Source organism: Myxocyprinus asiaticus, chromosome 40 (genome assembly GCF_019703515.2).
Source record: "Myxocyprinus asiaticus isolate MX2 ecotype Aquarium Trade chromosome 40, UBuf_Myxa_2, whole genome shotgun sequence".
Lineage (NCBI taxonomy): Eukaryota > Metazoa > Chordata > Actinopteri > Cypriniformes > Catostomidae > Myxocyprinus > Myxocyprinus asiaticus.
In genome coordinates, this window is record NC_059383.1 from 1847716 (window position 1) to 1871876 (window position 24161).

A 24161-nucleotide genomic window follows, 5' to 3' on the forward strand; every position below is an offset into this window, starting at 1 on the left:
TGTTTGATTTTGGCGTGGTTTTTGTCAGTAAGATTTATGACGGAGTGTGTGGGCCTCAGTTAGGTTTTACGACTGTGTTAGGCCTGCCTTTGTCCTCTATCTAAATACATGAGGCCCAACAATTATTTGATTTATATATTTGAAGTTAAATGTGATTTCTTAAGGTGTATCAAGCACACGTGCAGAAAAAAAAACCACACCTTAAAAAATTTGACAATTTATAAGACAATTAATCGTGAAAGCCCTTAACAAGATAATCATCACAGCCCTAAAACAGACAATTAATAGTCATAATTACAATTATTTGTTTGATATTTAATTGTCAGACAATTTTCATAATCGTGACAGCTGTAGGTACCGCATTGTACTTGTGCTACTACTAAACCTTAGCATCCCATTTACAATTTGTACTGGAACATGTCTTCACTGACAAAACAGTCCCAAAGGCACAGCGCATACTTCATATTTCCTTGTCATTCAGACTGGGCGAAAGACTGTGGTTTAATGTGTTAACGGTGCCCTCATGTGTACATAACATGCCCTATATGTAAAACCCATCAAATAATTTCTGTTATTTCTTGAATTAGACTCTTGGTTAATTTGTAACCAATTTTATTAGTCGAGCAAATTGTTCATGCCGGTTAATCGTCTACATCCCTATTAGAGGCATATCATTTTTTGGGCAGATGTGTTAATGGCTTTCAGCTGCAAACACCACATGAATAAAGCAGCATTTCAAACAACAGAGTGACTCCAGTGTTTTCACGTTGACTGATCTTGACCTGGGCAAATGTCTGCATCAAAGCAGGTGGAGAACTGGGCACACCCACCAATGATGTGGACAAAAGGCAGTAAGCTGTTTAACAGCCAGTACGAAGATTTTGTTTGAAATGTCACACCCGTTCGTTCTTCAGTTTCACTATGAGTATATTTGTGCCTTTACTGTACACCAGCACTGAGCTGCTATTTTGTTTGTTCAGTCTCAAGTACCGATAAGGAATCTGTTTGGTTAGTGTGGCGAAGTGTGCACTTACTGGGGTGTAAGGTTGGCACATGCTGACCCAGTCTGTCATCTTTAAGCATGTGCAGTAACGTTGTCTTGCCAGCATTGTCCAGGCCAAGAAATACTAATTTGCCGGACTTCTTGTACAGCCCTGAAATACAGAGACAGAGCCAAGAATTCAGTACAGAACACTTCAAGACCGGCATCAGGCGAGATCACATCAAAATGCACAAGAGAGACTCATAGTTTCATATCACTGTGATTTCCACTACACAGCAAACACATATGCATACAGTAGTTTCAAAACCTGAACTAGCAGCAGAATTTAGGATTATGAGCTGACTACGATAACCGAACACACACAAACTCAGAATGTTGAAAAAGTACAAAAATAAAGTGGAAAGAACAGAACAATTCCAGCAGTTTTGATCAAGTTCTGTATATATGATAGAGATTGTGTGTTTTGAGAGCAGTCACAGTGCTGCCGCGAGTGTGCGCTGGATGAACAGGAAAATCAAGGCCAGTAAGAGCAGACGAGACTCTGATTGTGTGCTGTAGAAACTGAACTATGAGCAGAACACACATAATATATGACTCATGTGTGACGTATGGATACCACCCAACAGATTCAGCTATCCATTACGTTGTGACTTTTTATTGGACACGAGTCAATACAGACAACCTGCCTCATGTCCCTACCCAAATACAGTTTAAGGAATTATTACTTATCCTAATGTCACTCCAAACCCACATGACCATGAAACCATGAAGGTGCTGCTATTACTATTACAACTATTGTAATTGTTCAGGTCTTTACACCAGACTCACTACAGTGCCAGCGGTTATTGAATTCATCTTAAACTGATGCACATATTATGAGTGTCCAACTTAAAATGCAAAAACTGTTGAAGCAAATATTGCATGTTGCTTTTCATATTTTCATAACAATAGATCAACTGTGCAAAAGGACAATTTAAATCACTAATTTAAATGATAATAAACCAAACTCTGTTGTACTCTTGTTACAGTTACTGTTCTTAGATTAGTTTGCATTACACGTAAGATTTCAATTAAACAAGGTTCAATTTACAGGTAAATTTGACATTTAACACATCAACAATATTTGATCACAATCTATATTCAAATCTCTCTCTCACTATATATATATATATATATATATATATATATATATATATATATATATATATATATATATATATATTATATATATATATATATATATTTGTTTTTAATAAATGTATAATGATTTGCTGCTTTTTACCCCATCTTAATGCACCAGTGTTTTTCAGTGTCTTTTCTTATTTTTCCTGAGGTGACATTTTGAACTCAGAAAACTGTACACAGAGGAAATGATAGGATGTATTATTCAAATAATGGGTTATCACCTGTAGGTAATGTATTAATCTTATTAATGATTGTTATTGATTACATCAGTACTGTTCAGATGAGGACACTATGCACCCGTGATCTTTTCTCTAAACGCAGCACAGTTTTTTCCCCAATTTGGAATGCCCAAAGTCCTCATGGTGGCATAGTGACTCTCCTCAATCCGGGTGGCGGAGGACGAATCCCAGTTGCCTCCGCGTCTGAGACAGTCAATCTGTGCATTATCACGTGGCTTGTTCAGCGTGTTACCGCAGAGACATAGCGCGTGTGGAGGCTTCACGCCATCCACGCACAACTCACCCCACCGAGAACGAACTACATTATAGCGACCACGAGGAGGTTACACCATGTGACTCTCCCCTCCCTAGTAACCGGGCCAATTTGGTTGCTTAGGAGATCTGGCTGGAGAGAGTTTCGTGATATTAAATAATTATATGAAATAAATTAAATACACTTGTTCATATGTGGTTTTTCCTGTTGGCAGTTCGTTGTTATTATTTTTAATCATTATAAACATAATAAACATGACAAATAGAATGAAGATTTATTGTATTACTAATATACCATGAATGAAACCACAACGTTATGCTGTTATTAGTATTATTATTATCATCATCAATCATTAATTTTTTGATTAAAAAATTACATTTGGTAGATTTAGTACCGTATCTCAAAACAAAGAAACTGTTTCATAATAATTACTTAGTATCTCATATCAATGAGAAATATTTTCATTATAATGACTTACAAAATCACTTTTGTAACTGTGGTGCAAACCAGCTTCAATAGACATTCAACCATATTCAATTTTAAAAAGGCGTGACTGAACATGTTCATATTCTTTTATAGGATAGAAAAAAATAGGCCTGTGATGTAGCCTGCAATAAACCTAATGTATTCTAAACATGACGTGCACACAGAATAAAAGATTTAACACGTTAAGCAGTCGACACCTCGTTGAAAATAGCCTTCTTAATCAGCAGATGAAAAAAAAAAGAAAATAAAAAAAAGAAAGAAAATGGCATACCTAGTCTAAAACAGTTTTTTTCTAGGCTACTTAAAAGCATAATTTTTTGATGAGTACAATTAACATGGTCCGGTGAAAGACGGGACTTGACTCACCTAAGGCGTCTATCTTTTACTTGAAAAAGCCCGCTCAGCCGGAAAATAACGAGCGGAGTAGAGAGGACATTTTCCTGCGCGCGCCGCGAGTGAGAGAGGGAAGAAGCACGCGTAGCCTGAGGTGAAATTAAACTCTGTATCTCAAATCAAATCACTTTGTCACACAGCCATATACACAAGTGCAATGGTGTGTGAAATTCTTGGGTGCAGTTCCGATCAACATAGCAGTCGTGACAGTAGATCTGCTCCAGATATCCTCTTTTTTAAAATAATATTTGTATTATTAATTCTATTTAAAATATGTAACATTAATATGACAGTAATTTAAGTGCAGCCTCTGTAAAAATATAAAGCCAAACGTAAATGTGTAAAAATTATTAGTTTAATAGGGGGAAAAAATTAACCGACTAGTAATTCCAGTGTCGACTAGCAGCATCAGAACCGTTTAGTCGACTAGTCTCGCACATCCCTACTTTAAAGGAACAGTTCATTTGCTGATAATTTACTCACCCTCAGGCCATCCAAGATGGATCAAATGTTCGCTTCCGTACATCTGTGACGTGCGCTCATGAGAGGGATGACGTAATCTCATTGGTAAGGTCAGGCGACACGTGGAGTCAGGAAGCATGTCATTGTTTACAAGAGAAACTTGTGCGGTTCACAAATCAAAACAGTCCAAAACAATTTCAAAACAATATAAAATAATTTCCAAATAATAATAATTTTAAAAAACAATGACGCACTTCCTGACTCCTCCTCCGCGTGACCTTACCAACGAGTTTACGGCTTCCAGAGCGCACGTCACAGAGATGTACGGAAGCGAACATTTGTAGTTAAAAAGTATATAAGTATTGTTTTGTTTCTTAAAATAATAAATCGTTTGCATTCAGAAGAACTTTATTTGTCGACTGGAGTCATGTGGATTATTTTGAAGCACCCTAAATATGCATTTTGGACCGTCAAAAAATTGAAGATATTCACTTGCATTGTTTAGAGGAGGAGGCCTGAAATGAAATCCTAAAAGTCTTAAATTCTGTTTTGATGAAGAAAGAAACTTTTGCAGATAATTTGTTATGGTTTATTTGCTTGCAGCTAAGAATCTCTGACTACCTGCGGCAGCTTTCCTTCAGACAGAGACTTGGGCAGTCTCACACGACTTGCGTATACATGTGAGTGAGAGCCAAGCTCATGTCGCTCTGTGAAGATTATTTCAACATGTTATGTTGTTTTGATCTGGTTTTAAATTCAGGATCATCTGCTGTGAGTAACGAGATGCCATTTCCTATATTCTGTTTATGTTTCATCAAGCAATAAATGAAAACACGACAAAACATGTAGTATGCTACTTGGGGGCAGTTATTTTCTCTTATTACTTCATGAAACAAACAGAATATGGAAAATAGTGCATCATTCATTACAGCAAAGAACTGCGATTAAATCACGACCACACACAACATAGCACGGTGCATATATCTTGAAATAATCCTCAAAGCGATGTGAGATGGCTAAAAACACTAGTGAAACTACTTGTATTTTACGAGTTGAGACTTTAACATTATAAATCACGACTATTTGATCTGTATAATGTTTCCTATTATCATTATGATTGTTGTGTTAACATTTTATAAGTTATATAAAGGAACTGTCACAGATGAGTGCTGTAATAAGCGTCTTCACAGTGTGTGCACATAACACACAAACCACCGCTGCACTCACAGTCTGACTGCCACCACTAACACGTCGGGCTCTATTTTCGTGAGCACGCCAATTCTAATCACAATTTTTGTGCCAGCGCAATGCGCAAGTGGCCGTGGGTGAGTGTTTCTTCTCCTGTTCCTGCATTTGTAGTTGGGAGATTACACCAGCATGTGATAAACTTAATGTCCAAACTCTGATGTTCAACAATATTTTCAAATTATGTCCCTTATGATCAGAGTTGTAGCCGTATTTTATGAAACAAATATTTATGAGATTTATGTTAAACTATCAATAAGTCATGGTTTTTTAAGTATTATTATAATGTTTAACCTTACAATTTTATTTATGATCTAATTTGCATTGGTATTTTTCCACCTGTTGTCGTAGAGTGATTTTTAAGTCACTGCAACATGGGCACTGGAAGAAGTTGGAGTAAAATATTTTTAAATTGGTATGATATTTTGACCATTTCGTTAATTGGATTATATTTTCATTTTGTTTGAAGTGTAATTTCAATTTAGAAATATTTTTGGTTTAATTTGTCTCATGTTTCAATACATGACATTTTTTTTTGTTTTAAATCAAAATCGACCGGTATAAGTGAAGTGCGTGCCGATACGATCATTGTTAATACTAGCCATGATTTGTGTGTCGGTAGACGAAAATGATTAATAATACTTACAGCCTACATCCAAATTCTGACGACAATCTAATTTTCCATGCCTATAAAAGGAGCGTGTCATTGTCATACAAATATACCCGACAATCATCAAGGACGAAGTTAATGCACAAAAGAACGTAATTTTTTTATTCTTCTAATTCATTGCATACAGTCCAATTACACTACTAACTTCTAATGAATGTGCTGTCTTGGTTTATATCGCTGGTGCTTGAAGGAATGAACTATATTATAGGATGCAGATGCTGCAATAACCGGAGAAAACATCAGAATTGAATTGCACTTGATCCAGCCCATTTGCACATTGCAAATGGCCATGCCCACTAACTTTGCGCTTATGACTTATGGTATAGTGCTGCGTTTAGTGCTAGTGCTCTTGAAATAGGGCCCACCAACATGTATATAGAGATTAGGGTTTGTATTGTTTTGTTGTTTATTTTTCATTACATGCTGTCCACCACCTCATTTTGGTTAAATGCATTATTACAGCTGTTTGAAGTTCATTATACTTTCTCTGTTAGCAATTCATCAGGATTACTTTAACACTTATGTAAATGGACACCAAACAATTTATGCAAGTGTACTCTCATTTATTTCTCATTAAAATATTTCTGGTTCATGTTACAGCCACTAAACCTTAAATAGCAGCATCATATTCATCATATCTCCATCAAAATATATTTGTTTGTGTTCTGCAGAAAAAATAAATTTGAGTTTGAGATGTCATAAGGGTGAGTAAATGAGAGTAATCAGAATTAAACATTTTGGGAAAATCTATTCCTTTAATGTTGTGACCATGTTGTGCAGTAGATTGTGCACTGGATGGGAGATCAGAAAGGTACAGGCTCAAACCCTACTTGAAGCGACTCAAACCACAGTGCATCGGCAATGGTCAAATAGTCCTGTAGGCCATTTAGGTGCTTGGCCCCATAATTGCTGTATTAATTACACATATTTTAGGGCTGGGCAACAGGGCAATGTAATATCAATGATATCTGACAAATATCGCGATGCCGATATCAACGCTCATTGACAGACGATGTTATATCGGGAAATTACAAAATCATGGAGCTGGGAAGTTGCCAAAAATATGAAATAGTAGTCCAGGGTTTAAAATTAGCACCAGCTAAATGCGAGTTGCCTATTTCATGCGCGGTGGCAGGTAATTTTGGTTAGTTTGCAAGAATAGTGTTGTGTATGAGAATGCTGTAAATGACCCAAGACATTCTCAGGTGGTGCTCGGAGTTAAGTTCACTTTATTTCCACAGAACAGTTCGAGTTTAACTTGCATTGTGAATGCAACTCTGCAGGTTCACAAATAATGAAATACAAAAGACACCTTGAACCTAAAACTGATTTATATTTCAGTTATCATTATTATGTTTACAATTATAATTTTTATTAGATCTTAATTTGTAGTAATTTTTACTTGTCCGACCAGACAAGCAGACTGATTAAAATGTCAATAACGAAAAAATAACTCAATATATATGTGCCTAGGCCTGTCTCACTTATTAAAATGTTTATATTCTTATTCTGCTGTTGAAAAAAACCTAGAGTGTGTCATTTTATAATTCGCTAGTAATCAATAACAGCTGCACCCTGTTTGATTGACAGGCGGCGTATGTGTGTGTGCAGAAAATGCTTGCGCTAATGCGCACCTGAACAGTCAAATCCACTTCAAAATTCCACCAAAATGCCTGTCTTGGTGAGGTATTCATGTAAACACAGAGAGTGATGTCTAAAGTGAACGTAAACAGTGGATTTGTATTAAAATGTGGGACTTGTAAGTATAAATGTAAGCTCATAGACCTGCTGCTGTCTAGTGTGTCATTATAATAATCAAACAACCAGAACAAGAAAACCACTTACTGCTCTTGAATGAATAACTTTAGTAGCTTTAAAAAGTATTGATGTATTATAATGATACAGTAAGGACCAGTAGTAGTTTTATGTTGCATTTAATTCTGAATGTTTACTTGAATGCTTGATAGCTGTTAAAAAAGCAATTTTAAATAATTTGTATTTTGTTCTAGTGTTTTTTAATTTGTTCTATACATCACTTTTCTATTGCTAATTTAATACTGACTGTTTACTACTGTTGAATAATTACTTGAGAACTTAAACAATTCTTAACAAATCATCAAATTTCACTACCGACTACTGAAATGTTGGTATTGTGATAATGTTTAGCTTTTATTGTACAGTGCATCCAGAAAGTGTTCACAGCGCTTCACTTTTTCCACATTTTGTTATGTTACAGCCTTATTCCAAAATGGATTAAATTCATTATTTTCCTCAACATTCTACAAACAATACCCCATAATGACAACATGAAAGAAGTTTGTTTGAAATCTTTGCAACTTTATTAAAAATAAAAAAACGAGAAAAAAAAAATAAAATCACATGTACATAAGTATTCACAGCCATTGCCATGACACTCAAAATTGAGCTCAGGTGCATCCTGTTTCCACTGATCATCCTTGAGATGTTTCTACAACTTGATTGGAGTCCACCTGTGGTAAATTCAGTTGATTGGACATGATTTGGAAAGGTACACACCTGTCTATATAAGGTTCCACAGTTAACAGTGCATGTCAGAGCACAAACCAAACCATGAAGTCCAAGGAATTGTCTGTAGACCTCCGAGACAGGATTGTATCGAGGCACAGATCTGGGGAAGGGTACAGAAAACTTTCTGCAGCATTGAAAGTCCCAATGAGCACAGTGGCCTCCATCATCCATAAATGGAAGAAGTTTGGAACCACCAGGACTCTTCCTAGAGCTGGCCGCCCGGCCAAACTGAGCGATCGGGGGAGAAAGGCCTTAGTCAGGGAGGTGACCAAGAACCCGATGGTCACTCTGACAGAGCTCCAGCGTTTCTCTGTGGAGAGAGGAGAACCTTCCAGAAGAACAACCATCTCTGCAGCACTCCACCAATCAGGCCTGTATGGTAGAGTGGCCAGACGGAAGCTACTCCTTAATAAAAGGCACATGACAGCCCACCTGGAGTTTACCAAAAGGCACCTGAAGGACTCTCAGACCATGAGAAACAAAGATTGAACTCTTTGGCCTGAATGGCAAGCGTCATGTCTGGAGGAAACCAGGCACCGCTCATCACCTGGCCAATACCATCCCTACAGTGAAGCATGGTGGTGGCAGCATCATGCTGTGGGGATGTTTTTCAGCGGCAGGAACTGGGAGACTAGTCAGGATCGAGGGAAAGATGAATGCAGCAAAGTACAGAGACATCCTTGATGAAAACCTGCTCCAGAGCGCTCTGGACCTCAGACTGGGGCGAAGGTTCATCTTCCAACAGGACAACGACCCTAAGCACACAGCCAAGATAACAAAGGAGTGGCTACGGGACAACTCTGTGAATGTCCTTGAGTGGCCCAGCCAGAGCCCAGACTTGAACCTGATTGAACATCTCTGGAGAGATCTGAAAATGGCTGTGCACCGACGCTCCCCATCCAGCCTGATGGAGCTTGAGAGGTCCTGCAAAGAAGAATGGGAGAAACTGCCCAAAAATAGGTGTGCCAAGCTTGTAGCATCATACTCAAAAAGACTTGAGGCTGTAATTGGTGCCAAAAGTGCTTCAACAAAGTATTGAGCAAAGGCTGTGAATACTTATGTACATGTGATTTTTTTTCGTTTTTTATTTTTAATAAATTTGCAATGATTTCAAACAAACTTCTTTCACGTTGTCATTATGGGGTATTGTTTGTAGAATTTTGAGGAAAATAATGAATTTAATCCATTTTGGAATAAGGCTGTAACATAACAAAATGTGGAAAAAGTGAAGCGCTGTGAATACTTTCCGGATGCACTGTACATGGTAGATCTTGCAGCAATATCATGATGAAAAAGTAGATCTCATTCCATAGAAGTGTGAGCATCCCTCTGCTGTTAATGATGGCGTGGAGGCTTTTTTTATTTGACTACCATACGTAACGTATAAAATAATTATCATATGACAATAGTCTCCTCCCCTACCCAGTGCAGTTTACATTTCTGTCACAGAGAATTGAGTTGATTGCATAGGTACCCTATTAGGTGGGGCATTGGTCGTAATTTTAGGAAACATACAACAGAACCTTTTACATGTTACTTGAGCATGTAACTTAAATGTCCTTTTTTCTATCTGGACAAGTAACTTTTTTTTACTCAGAGGACAAGCACATCACAATGCTTAATGGTGAGCCCCGAAATATAAACAAAGCTTCAGTTCATTTCCCAAGCAAATGTGATGATGTATTAGACTGTGTAAGTGACAAAGAAAAACTTACCTAGGAACTGTAGAACGCTACTGAATCCACTATAAATCCAGTCAAATATGAAGGACATATCCAGGCTGTGGGAATCTGAAAGCAAATTCATTAAAACATTTAAGTATGCAAACTTCATCAAGGACAAAACTTGCCATTTTCTACATTCATTAATGGGTCTAGTAGAAAAGATTACGGTAATCTAAACCAGGCTGGATGACATAGACAATTCATGATTGCCGATGGTTTTGCTGCCGATATAAAATTAAGCGTCACTGTGAATATTGTGATAATTTTAATGTGTTTTTTTATTTGGCCATTAAGTTGCCTAAAGAACATGTCATTAGACTCATTTCATGATCATTCCTTGTCTCTTAACTCGTGCGTATGAGAGCGTTAAAGGGATAGTCAGGGCTCTACAGTGCGTCCATTTCAGTTGCATTTGTGACTGAAAATTACTGTGTGCGACTGAAAAAATATTTAGACACCACTGAAGTTGGGGTGGGAGAAAAAAAAAAAAAAAAGATTCTCCTATGCATAGCAATTCTTTTTCCAACGATTCTGGATCAATTCTCAAATTCAGAATCGATTCCGAGAACGCGGCAGTAGTGCAGCTTATGCGCGCACTAGAGACAGATGTTAGAAATTAGACTGGATGTATCAACAACACACCATTCGTCTCCTAGTAAAACTACGATCCCAAAATTAATTCACAAACTTGCGCACATGGCAACGGGAGTGTTGATTTCATGATTACATATCAACAAAGCTCACGCCCGTTATTGCACTAATTTGCACAAGAAAAAACACCAGAAAATAATGACGAGACAGTGGTTCAGGAGACGTGGGTGATGATTTTATTTTCCAATTATTTTTTGTCTGCTTCTTCCCAATGTCTTTTACTCCTCTTGCACCCTTTCATTTGCTGTTGCACATTGCCAGTCTTTCGCTCATCGGGAAGAGTGCACACACCTGATGGCTCATTAGATAAATGTTAAGCAGGTGAGACTTCTACTCGCAGAGCAAACGGATGGAACAGTACATACAAGATGCTTGATAGATTTAAATAATAATCCCGCTATTTGTGCTGCTTTATCACCTGTGGTGAGGAAAGGAGAAGCTGACATCTGCACTCACAGAAGCATCTCATGTATTCAATAACTACACAATCTGTAGTTATAGTTAAAATAAAAAATAAAAAGGCCTCGGATAGATTTATTCGAATTAAAAATTGAATACTATTAAATAAAAATGATTAACAATGCTTTAAACAAAGTTATTTAACTAAATGTTGAATTTAATAGTTTTGTGTTTTGAAAACTTTTTCTTTCATTTATTTTCTTGCGTAAAGAGGTCAGTGTTTATCACTTTGTATGATGACAATATAGCCATACAAAGGCTGTAAATACACTGTAAACCAACAAAACAGTCCCTTGATTTGAGTGTGGATTTTGTAGTTACTGCAATTGTCTCAAAACCTGATTATAGTTGAGCGTCAAAATGTGAAGTTACTGTGTTTTGCCTTTGCACAGCAGAAAATCAATAAGAAAATGTAGATGTATCAGCAATCGTTCTGAAAGCGGATCGTGATTCCCAGAATCAGATGGAATTGTGAGGTGCCTAAAGATTCCCGACCCTAGATTGAAGCTCATGAAGTGTTGTACAATCGGAATAAAAATTACAACTCCCAAATGCATCTACGCTGTGCAATAGTTCCGTTTCACACTGCGATTGGCTGCTTTTCAACCCTTCAGTCAACCGAGCAAGCATGAAAAACTTGAGATGTTTTAGTCAGCTTGAATGTAATGAAAAGCATACGATTTTACTATAAGTTGAACGTTTACAGAGTCTGGCCAACTGAAATATGCAGCATCTGATTGTTGTACATTGTGTGACAGGAACATTAACTGTGTTCAGCAGAGCAGATGTCAATTTAGAGTTCTTAAATACATTTAGGACTACACTTCAAAGACTGAACATTGTGTTTTTGTATATTTATGTTCACAAGGTGAAACAGGTTAACATGAGCTGTTGTTGTTTTTTTTTTTAGCAGACAGCCTGTCAAATTAACTGAAAATATTAAATTTGGTTTATAAGAATTTAATTGTCATTGTCATGACTCTCACTATGTTCCTGAATTATGTGATAATTGATGAGCTCAGTTTTCTCATGCCTTTTTGTGCGTTATATCGTGGCACATTAACGTTACCAAAAAATTTAAGTGTAGAGCTCTGATAGTTCACCCAATAATTACAATTAAAACTAAAAAAAAGATTTTTAGAAAAACATTTCAGCTCTGAAGCACATAAAGGCAGCATAAAAGTAATCCATAAGACTCCAGTAGTTTAATCCATGTCTTCAGAAATGATATGATATGTGTAGGTGAGTGTGGCAGCAGGGGCGTGGTCAAGCATCTCTCCAGAGAGAGAGAAAGCGGTAAGGGCGCTTACACCTGAGCTAAATGATGTCTAACACCTGACTCTAATTTCAGTGAGCACGGGGAGAGTGGCATAAAAGAGCCACACCGCCAGTAGACGGGGAGAGAGAGACCGGCACAAGAAAAGCCATATTGCCACGAAAGTTATTGTGAAGTTGTATGTGTGAAGAGTCAATATTTTTCTTGGAAAGCTGTAAACTAAGCTGGACAAATTAAAACACCCACCTGAACTGGGAAACCTCGCTTCTCGCCTCTTTTCCTCGAACTCCCTTACAGTGAGAAACAGATCAATATTTTTGTCCTTTTCCTGTAAATCTACACTTTCACTTCCATATTCTGGTGTGTAAGTGACTCTCACATTCAGCCACCTACTGGTTGGGGCTGGTCAAAGGTGCAGATTGATAGTAAAAAAGGACTTTAATATTGATCTGTTTCTCACCCACATCTATCATATCACTTCAGAAGACATGGATTAAACACTGGAGTCTTATGGATTACTTTTATGCTGCCTTTATGTGCTTTTTGGACCTTCTGAATACTGGCCACTATTCACTCGCATTGTATGGACCTACAGAGTTGAGATATGCTGCTAAAAATCTGTATTTGTGTTCAGCAGTAGAAAGAAAATCATACCCTTCTGGGATGGCATGAGGGTGAGTAAATGATGAGAGAATCTTCATTTTTAGGTGAACTGTTCATTTAATGTGACTTTTACACATGATACCAGATTGTTTTTCACCTGGCAAAATGTCAGCACTTACAGTAGATGCTTTAATAGTATCTTTCATTTAAACTTCAGTTGTAAAAACAGTGTTAAGAGTTCGTAAGTTCAATCATGTCTGTGAATCAGTTCAAATGATTTGTTTAATGAATTGATTGAAAACACTAAATCATTAAACAATTTGTTTAAGTCTTCACTCAAAGTCTGCGTTTGACATTTTTCATGGATTAAAATGTTGTGACAATACATGTAGGTAAAAATGTATTACTATGTTTTGTTGTATTGGTGTAAAGAAATAAAAAAAAGAATAAATATTGTGTTAATTTAGTTCAAAAAAAGTATGGACAACATGTCTAGTTATAGTTCTTGCTTTAAACATTTTGGCTGTTTGGTTGAAAAAAATAAATACAATTTGAACCCATTTCAGAGCAAACACAAGACATTTATTGATTGTCAAAAGACAGATAAGGTGAATATATTGCCTGCTGCTTTACATGACATTAGTTAGAACTCTCTTTTATTGGTATATTAATGTGTACAACAGAAAACTTGTCCTGTATTAAAACGGCCACATGTCTATTACACTGTTGAATATTGTATGATTGACTGGGAGGCAGATGCAGAGGTGAAATCTGCATGATAAGAGAAACAAATGTGCCCTATACAAACTTAAAAGATCAAAGTCTGTGTGACATGTGTCACAGAAGCACTATTACAGTCTACAACTGATCTTATTTTCTCTCTCAGTCCTCTTCTTGCATAAATAATTTAAACTCTATTGAATATCATCATGTTCATTCAATTCTTGGGTTTGCCGCCATGTAATAAGTGTTTTGTGTGGGGATCCTGATCACCCTGTCAGGGATTATTTGGCGATAATGACCTGCCTCTGAATGATCTCTTGGCTTGTCAAACTAATATAATGACAGATTACTTGACAAACCCACTTCAACAGGAAAATCACAGGCTTTCAGATCATGTTGGTGATTGTCCTGAAGCGGTGTGAAATGCGTTTCTGTCATGACATAAGCTGCAGCAGTCACTGGAGTAAAGACCAGTAGTATTAAAGGTGAAGCAGCCGAGCTACGCGTCACCACAGCCTGATGCATTTAAAGGAACTGTTCACACAAAAGGGAAAATCCTCTCGTCGACACACTCACCTTCTTGTCCTTTCAAACCTGTATGACTTTCTATCTTCCATGGAAAATAAAATGGGACGTTAGGTAGTGTCATGAGCCGACAGACTCAGTCACCATTCACTTCCATTGAATCTTTATTCCATACAGTGAAAGTGAATGGTGACTGAGAATAACATCCTGCCCGACTTCTCATTTTGTGCACCACAAAGGGAAGTTGCCGGGTTTGGAACAGCATGATGAGAGTAAATTAATGACAGTGAGCTGTACCTTTAAACAGCCCGTGACTCACATTTACTCAGTCACAGCAAGGTATACACAAAAACTGAGCACAAAAATTCATTCAAACAACTAAATCAATGAAATAACAAAAAACACCAATACTGAATCGCACCTTCCATATACACAAATTACTCTGGACTTTGTCAAGACAGGTAATGGGAATTTCAAATGCCTCACAAAGCCGTTTGCTCATCAGATTTCAGTCAGGGTTCATGTAAATACACTGCTGTTTCATCAAAACATCAACTCATGAAAGGAATTCTACAACTAATCAAGAGGTGACAAAATGCTGAACCCTCAAGATCTGTTCAAGTTCACTTTACTGTCTTTATATTAGGGCCCCAGAGACCCCAAAGCTGCAAAATAATAATAGTACTTTTGAAAGTGACCTATTGTTTTCTCTTCAAACATTTTTGTCCTGTTTAGGGTCAACTTGACCTCAGCAAATTGCTGAACAAAATAATAAAAGAAACTTCAAATAAACAGCAGGCAGGAGTAAACTGCTACATGGAAACCAAGCATAAAATCTTAGCATGTAAAAGTTTTTTGTATTTTACACCTGTAATGTAACATTCTTCGTGGAGGACGTTTATCAAGATTGTGAAGATTAGGACAATCATTGAGTCTCAATCTGACACCTCAATGTTTGTTCTTTTTAGACCTAGTAAAAGAGCCTTGATGTGTCTCAGACCTCTACAGAACATAAGGGCTAAAAACAAAAGTCAAAGTATGGGATGTCTCATCTTCACAAAGGTAATCATTCTGACATACCTTTATAAATGACAGCATGAACAAGTTGATTAACATAAAAACAGCATTTAGCAACTAACAGAACAAAACCGTGTGCGCGTGTAAGTGTGTGTTTGTGTGCGAGTGCGTTAGTGCGTAAATGTGTGTGTGTTAGTTTGTAAGTGTGTGTACGTGTCACTGTTGATGATGCTAATACAGGCGGCTCTATAGAGCTAAGCCGTTTAAATGTCACAAACAGCACAATCATGACTAATGACAGCCCTCAAATGATAGAATCACGTTATTAATATAGGTGAATGCTGATATGAGTGTGTTGTTAGGTGACTTGTGTCGATTTAATGCACTTCACTGTTACACAACTGTGTGCAGCCAGTGCCTCTCATTAGCTTTAGCGCGAGCGACCGGCAAAAGTGAAAACTTCACTTTACGCACAAGAACACACATTTCAACACATTGAGAGAGAAACATATACCTGAAGTGTGTGTACAGACGGGTCGAACTCTCCTCAGTGCTGTTCAATAAGTGAGTATCACAGTAGAGTCGAGTGAAGATCCTGTCTGCTCACAGCCACGACACACAGCAATGGCTCCACTTCCGCACTGTGTGTCACTGTAACTCGACCGGCCGGAAACACAGCACCGTCAGAGAAATCCACTCACGGGCCAAACTGACCTATGAATTTAGTACATACCAAGGGCGTAGTCAGAAAATTACTTTTGGGTGGGCCTCAATAAAAATGGATGGGCCATGTTTTCGCCAAAAAAATGTTAAACCTAATTTTCCTTAACAACCGGGAAGTGGCACATTCAAAAAGTTCTTTAACACTTTCAGAAATCAGAATTTTTGCATTTTTATACTATTTTATAAATATATATTTTAAGTCAAAGAATAATCTCTAATATTCCCACCCTTGACTACACCACTGCTACATACATGTACTAAATATGTATATGTAGATTCCAGGGGGGATGGGGGGAAGTAACCCCCCAATAATAAAAACAAGCAAGTACAACCCCCCAATAATTATACCATGATCAATGGAAACATGGCAATTCTTCACACTGCAACCCCCCCCCCCCCCCCCCGTGTGTATATATGAATGTACAATAGATAATACATGTTGCTTGTATTTTACCAAAAAGAAATGTGAAAAGAATGTGTATTTATGTGTGCAAAGTAAATAATTTCAAAATACATAAGATCCAAAAGAACATACATTTGTATAATAGGCCTACATATTTATTTGTATTATTCTTTTTATTTTTATAACGTTGATGTTTTTCTGTGTTCTGTGTACATTATAAACTGATATTGCTCAATTACATGTACACATTTGATGAATATGGATTTTTTTTTGCGTTGTTTAATTTTTTGCAATGAAAACAACAACATGACAGCACAAACACACATTTAATGGCCTGATAAAACACAACACGAGTGAACACAATACATGATCATTATTTATTTTTTTAATAAATTGTCTGTATTTATTGTCTGTGACATTATGTGTGTTGTGAATAATAGTGTGATTTTAATGCGGAATGTTTGTACCAAATTTTCCGAGGAAACTATATATATATATATATATATAGTTTTTTTTAGTTTTTTTTTTAGTTTTGTTTGAGGACAGCAAGTTCCCACGGAGTAAACACAACATTTATAATTTTTTTCCATGTACTGCAACAGCTTTGAAGTGTTTCTACTTTGTACAGTTTTAATACTACTGTAGATACAAGGACAGAAGTAATGCTTTCACATAGTTACTTTTGTATGTAGTTTTCATATGTGTTGAATTCAATGTTAAACTGTTTAAACAAAGACGTTTTTTAGTCCATTTAACTCCGTGCAATTATAGTAATTAAAGCAAATAAAAACATAAAATGTGCATTATTTGCATTTGGAACATGCTTAAACATATTCTCTATTGCTTTCAAATGAATACATTTTTTGCAAAGGCATTTTTATCATTCCAAAGTGCTTGCACTTGCGGACAAGCCCAAAATAAATGTGTAAGAGTTTCAGGGCCATTTCCATTATCTGGCGTCACTTATCGCGTTGTGTGTTTCCAGTACGGCCGAAAGTGCTCTTCCACAGGAAATGCCACGTGTACCAAGTGCGCATGCGTGATGTCAGAGCTCTAGGAGGCTTCCGGTGAGCGGAAGGTGCTCGATTATCAGCAGTAGCGGAGGAATGGCCGGAGACGCGGGCCTGTGATCCACACGCCCGACACCCACTTCAGCTCTCGGAGAGTCCGAAAAGCCACGCGGAGAGAAGCGCGATTCATTGCGTTATCGATCAGACTGATCTGCGCGAGTTTCACGATGTCCAGCAGCGGCTTCGCGTCACAGAACGGCGCTGGAGCGACTTATGCTAACGGTGAATAAACTCATTATTACTCTCTATGACACGCAGCTGTCATTTTCTGACGCGTTATTAAAGTACGCGTCAATTACGGGCTCTTTCTATGTTTTTGCCGGCAGGCAGTGAGGTGTTTCGCAACCGTCTGCTTCTTAGGCCGAGTTCTCTTGAGTTTCACCTCAGCACTGCCAGTAAAGCGACGCGTCAAACTAGGACGCTCCCGGTCTAATCAACAAAGCGGCGTACACTGCTAGAAACGCGACGCACGACTCAACAGTTTCGTTGTCGCGTCGCTCGATGCGTTGAGAGCAAATCCTGAGCTCATAAACGATCAGTCCACGAGTAAATCCGAACAGTTCGTCGAGTCACTTAAACTCTAGATGTGACGCAACACTCTGCAGAGAATAAAGTCAGATTCTTCTGCACTGTTGGAGCAAAATCGTTAAAGGGATGCAAAACAGTGCTGCTAAAGTCTCCCCATTCCGTCAAATCAAGTGTGAAACTAGTATGAGTATTAGTTTCACTTCTGAATCAGAAAATATGTCTGTCTCAGTCAAACACTCGAATGAACCGATTCCTCCGCTTCAGCTCAGTTCTATTCACTTGAGAATTGTACATTTTTGAGTGAATATGTAGAATCTCCTTTCAGGTGAAGATTAAGTACTTAGTTACTGAGTTATAATCTGATTAGAGGACTAGTCTGATGACCTTATATCTACAGCTGTCTCTGTAGTGAAGTAGGCTAATAAATACACTTTATGAGGATCATTAACCCTCTATAAAACAATATGCTTCATCATCAGGGCTCAACAATAAACGTGGCCCGCTGGCCTGGAGTCAGTGTGATGGATTGTCACTTTACCATTAGGGCCAGTGTTGTATTTTCAATCAAGCTTACATTCATTGAACTTTAAAAAGGTATAGTCCACCCAAAAATGAAAATTCTCTCATCATTTTCTCACCCTTATGCTATCCCAGAAGTGTGTGACTTTCTTTCTTCTGCTGAACACAAATGAAGGTTTTTAGAAGAATACTTAAGCTCTGTAGGTCCATACAATGCAAGTGAATTGTGACCTTTGTAGCTCTAAAAGCACAAAGGCAGCATAAAAGTAATCCATAAAACTCCAGTGTTTAATCCATGTCTTCAGAAGTGATATGATAGGAGTGGGTGAGAAACAGATCAATATTAAAGTCCTTTTTTAGCCCCAACCAGTAGGTGGCAGAATGTGAAAGTCACTTATACACCAGAATATGGAAGTGAAAGTGTAGATTTGCAGTAAAAAGGACGGGGAAGCGCATATTTACTGAACTTTAGATTTTACATATATGGGTATAAACCTGTTAAATCTAATTTTGCAAGTCATCTTTCCTGCTTCTCAAATTATTGTGCGGTCTCTACAAGTAAGCTAATAAAATAATTTCAACTCAAATTAATGTTTAATTTCCATGTATTTATTTTATTTGGCAAAAATTCTTGTAGTAAGCTGGATAATGAGGAATCAGACGGTCATTAATTACAAAATAAACACCAACAGAACTCCAATGAAAACCGGAGGTGGATTTCAGCTGTTCAGTGATTTATTTCTTCTCACATAATTACATAATTTCAATGCAAATCAATATTTAATCTCCATGTATTTATTTCTTTGGTTAGTAGCTGTGTAATAAGTGGGATAATGTACAGTCAGTCGATTGTTATCGCAAAACAACGAGGCTCCGGTGGGTTTATGGTGCTATAACAATCTTCTGACTGTACATTATCCCTTACATAATTAATCACACTGAATTAACACAATAAATTGACGGGGGGGTTATGGGGGGCCAATTAAAATGTTGGCAGGGCAAGTACTAGACTGACCGAACCAGCAGAAAAAATACCCCCTGTTGATCCTGGTTCAGGGTTACAAACCCGTGTTCTTGACTTTACATCACATGATGCATGTAAGAGAGCAATGAAATTGAATTTTTCTGGTACACCTTTGGGATTCTGCACATTTCTCCTCTGGAGAACTGCCTCAGAAAAACTGTTTTGTTCGTTTTCCATCCATCAGAAATAAATGTTATGTTTGTTACATTACATAATTTGTACATTCTGAGCAATTGCATAAATGTGTTTGTTTTTGAGAAGCAACACTGTGTGATGGTGGAATGGACATTAAGAAAATATTGCATATGTTATTAATATCCATTATTAAATCTTATTAAATGATTAAATCTAGTTTTTTAGTATTTAACATTGAAGTCATTTTTACAGTTGTCCTAGGAGCCAATTCAATCAGATTCTGTCATTTAGCAGTAATTTCTTTCCGACATCAAGATTTTTTGAACACAGCTTGAATCATGCGTGCAATAGAGTTAATTGTGCTGGTTTCATTTGTAACTGACTGTTTCATGGTTATTTGAATCTGTAGGTCTGTCGCAGAATCCAGTTGCACTTTACCCCTCAAATCAGGGCTACATGACCCCACCTCAGCCAGGATACCTGAATGCTATGCCAGCCAAAGCACCGACGCCACCCGCGCCGAGCTGCTATAACCCCAGCCGGCAGCAGCCGTCACCGGTCGCCATGTCCCAGCATCCCCTGTCCCTGCCGTCATCTCCCAACCACAGACCAGCCCTGGTCCCACCCGCACACACCCCGCCGCTGACCAACAGCTTCTACCAGCAGCACCCGCAGCAGCCACCCAGATGGCCTCCCCCTGCAGTGAACCACGCGAGTCCCGCACTGATCTCCACGCCTCAACAACCCTACAGCACAGGAACCAGCACGCCTTTAGTCTTCCAGAACACTATGCAGTCGCCCGCACCGCTGCCACCATATTCTGCTCTCAACAACACTCATATGCCTGGTACAACACCCGTACAATCACCTACTGTATACTAGTTTACTTAGATATTATATCATATTTTTAGCATAATTTATCAATTAGCATGCTGTTTTGTAGTTATTAGACAGTTTGTATTGGTAAAACCATCTCGGTAAAGTTGTGTCTTTACGGTTCATCCCTTTTAAAGCATTGTCACTACAGCCATACATTCAGACCAAAGTCTTTTGTCACTTTTTATTTATTTTTTTATAAGCTCCGTCACAAGCTTTCCATTTTCATGACATATTAAAATTGTAAATATGAAGTTAAAATTGACAATTTTTTAAAACCTGTCTGCAGAGCATTGCTTTCTGTTCCATTCTGTTGCACTCCGTCCAGCTGGTTTTAGATTTTGTCTGTTGGGAGTCTTATTACAGACATTTGTACACTAATTAGTAGAATTGTTTACATCTATTATTTCAAAAGATTGGTAGCTGACATACAATTCATTGAACAGAAAATGTAGTCTCTGTTTATATCTAGATTCACACTAATTGCTTTGCATGCACACACTATAAAATGATGTACACTCACCGAGCACTTTATTAGAAACACCTGTACATCTACTTATTCATTTGATTATCTAATCAGCCAATCGTGTGGCTGCAGTGCATAAAATAAACAGATACGGGTCAGGAGCTTCAGTTAATGTTCACATCAACCATCAGAATGGGGAAAAAATGTGATCTCAGTGATTTGGAGCGTGGCATGATTGTTGGTGCCAGATGAGCTGGTTTGAGTATTTCTGTAACTGCTGATCTACTGGGACTTTCACACACAACACTCAACAATAGAACATCTTTGGGATGTGGTAGGAGATCCGCAGCATGAATGTGCAGCTGACAAATCTGCAGAAATTGCGTGATGCAATCATGTCAACATAGACCAGAATCTCAAAGGAACGTTTCCAACATCTTGTGGACTTTGTGCCACAAAGAACTGAGGCTGTTTTGAGAGCAAAGGAAGGCCCTACCTTATATTAGTATAGTGTTTTTAATGAAGTGCTCAGTGAGTGTATGTATAATACTTCTCAGCTTAACATATTTCATGTTTCTAAGGCCGCTTGGAGTTTGTGAATTTTATGCATGTGTGATTTGCATTAGTTCTGTATTTTATCCCAAAAAATGTACTTTTTGATGATTCTTGTTTTCTACATAAAGCATGTTTGCAAAGAGGTTAAACTCACAAATATGTGCATACCGCATACACATCGTCAGTGAATGAGAGCGGGTGTGTTCTGTAGATATTATAATGTCTTCTAAAGTTGGACTTGAGACCTGTGTAATGTGTCCCAGCAGCACCTGCGCTGAACATAGTGGCCCCTCACACACATCATTCGTTCGGCAAACCACCAGCAGCCCTGAGAGGAACTCCACCCCCCTCCGGACCACCACCACCCCTCGTGACACACAATGACGGTAAGAGAGTGACCCCTATTTAGGGCAACTAGTGACTTTTTGTTTTTTTCTGTTTTAGCTTTAAAGGTTTTTTTTATTTTATTTTTTTACGGTGGTTCTGTGAAGATGAATTTAGAGAGAAGTCCTTGGTGGGGTTAAAGCATGCTCATAGTCCAACAGCACACTCATGTACATGTACACTGTCAAATAAAAAACAAATAAACTAAATATTCATGATATCTAGAATATATATTCAGGTTTGGAGTTATGTCTGTTTTGAAATTCTGATATATATAAATTGTGTGTTTCTGTGGAGACTGCTGCACCATTAATTACATAATTTTTTCAATGCCAGTCTTGTGGTATAATTTATTTCAAAATAAACCTTTCCCCCTAATTGGCAAGTACAGATAAACTGAACTGTGGTTGGCCACTCCACATTAGGGCTGGGCAATGGGACTTTGTAATCGGATATCAACGATATCTTACAAAGATCCCGATGCTGATTGAGACATTCAGTTGACAGACGATGTTTGACAATATCAGGAAATGGCAAAACCATGGATCTGGGAAGTCAGCAAATATATTAAACAGTATCCCAGGGTGCAAAACTAGCACCCACCATCTGCAAAATGTGATGAGGCTGAATCCAGTTTGCAAGCTCCTGGTCCAAATGTATTTCATGCGTGGGTAATTTTGCTCATCTACCTGCAACAGTCGGACAACCTGTAAGACGTCTCAGAGTGACACATGACAAGAAATGCTGTTTGTCACACGCTTGAAGAAACACACTTTATTATATTTTTAAGAACTGACAAAAGAAAAGCCGTCAATGCTTGTGTCTGATTCACTGTTTGTTCAGAGGCGTGCAGCACGAGCCTGTCTTGTGGAACAAGCGCATGTAAAGAGTTATCACTCTTTTTTCTATGTTTCTTTCATATGAAAACTGTTTGCAAGAATAATGTCATCAATAAGAATGCTGCAAATGATATCCGATCATTTCGGGAGGTGCTGAGAGTTTAGTTTGCTTTATTTCCATGGAGCAGTTCGCTCTTACACATTGTGAACGCAACTCTGCAGGTTCAGTAATCAATATCTTTGTATTAAAGAAACAAAGACGAAAGTGATTAAATCATAAAATAATGCAAGACATGTTCACCTTGAACCTAAAATGTAGTTATATTCTCTTTTCTTTAGGCAGCATTAACTGATTTACCAAAATGCAATACTAACACAAATTCAATAAGGACACACATTAGGCAGCATTATTTTGGGAACACAAGGGAATTCATTAGGCTTATTTATTATGATTATTATTATCTTTACACTTATAATTATTTTTAGTTCTTAATCTCTAGGCTATTAGTAATTTTCCACCTGTTGTCACTGACTGATACTTGCGTGATGGCAAATGGGGCCATTGGAGATGGTAAATGTTTGGACTTTGGGAGTTGGTTAAATAAGATTTAAATGCTTTTTCATTTAAAGTGCAATTTGAATTTAGAAATGTCTTATGTTTTTCATGTTTCAATAAATGAATTTAATTTGTAAAGCAAAACCAATAAAGCAAAAATATTCACCGACCCTCGGCAGGGGGGTTGACGATATAATTGTATATCGCAATATTTAAGGTGGTTATCAATAAAATATTTTTTACATATTGCCCAGTCCTGTTCCACATGTCCGTCAGACAGTCTCTTCCTGTCTAAGTGGGCGGTTCTTGGATTGAAGAAGTTGTATAGTGGACCAGACTTTGAGCTGCAGTCTCTCTTCAGTCTGAGGCCTGTCGCACTCACCCATTCAGAATTGAGACGACGTGACGGCTTTCAGTGAGCAGCACTCTACAGTGCGAGTTAATCATGCATTTCAAAAATGCCACTGGCTAGTATATGTTCAGATTACACTTGCCAGTGGGTCTCTGGTGACACTCACTGAATAGCACTGAACTGCCGGTATTATTAAAGAGAAGGTACATTTTAGGCCTTGTTCTACATATTAATGTATGCGCAATGGAAGTACTTGAAAATAGTACAAAT

The 24161-nt window shown here is 37.7% G+C and overlaps 2 protein-coding genes across 6 annotated transcripts in view; one reads left to right on the plus strand and one right to left on the minus strand.

The window, feature by feature from the left end:
- sar1b (secretion associated, Ras related GTPase 1B) overlaps positions 1–16133 on the minus strand; it is a 34758-nt gene extending 18625 nt beyond the window's left edge. Inside the window, exons 1-3 of the mRNA XM_051680665.1 lie at positions 15976–16133; positions 10199–10273; positions 1035–1154 (exon numbers count right to left, since the gene is read on the minus strand). Coding sequence (XP_051536625.1) covers positions 1035–1154; positions 10199–10256 — 178 coding nt within the window. The 5' untranslated portion in view covers positions 10257–10273; positions 15976–16133. The remainder of the gene's footprint in view (positions 1–1034; positions 1155–10198; positions 10274–15975) is intronic.
- A 1493-nt stretch (positions 16134–17626) lies between these two features.
- sec24a (SEC24 homolog A, COPII coat complex component) overlaps positions 17627–24161 on the plus strand; it is a 46520-nt gene continuing 39985 nt past the window's right edge. For 2 of the 5 annotated variants that reach the window (XM_051680561.1, XM_051680563.1), the window contains exons 1-3: positions 17628–17879; positions 20273–20710; positions 22024–22146. In XM_051680561.1, coding sequence (XP_051536521.1) covers positions 17825–17879; positions 20273–20710; positions 22024–22146 — 616 coding nt within the window. In that variant the 5' untranslated portion in view covers positions 17628–17824. Of the gene's footprint in view, positions 17880–20272; positions 20711–22023; positions 22147–24161 lie in introns of all 5 variants that reach the window. The other 3 variants (XM_051680564.1, XM_051680565.1, XM_051680562.1) reach the window with 3 other exon arrangements.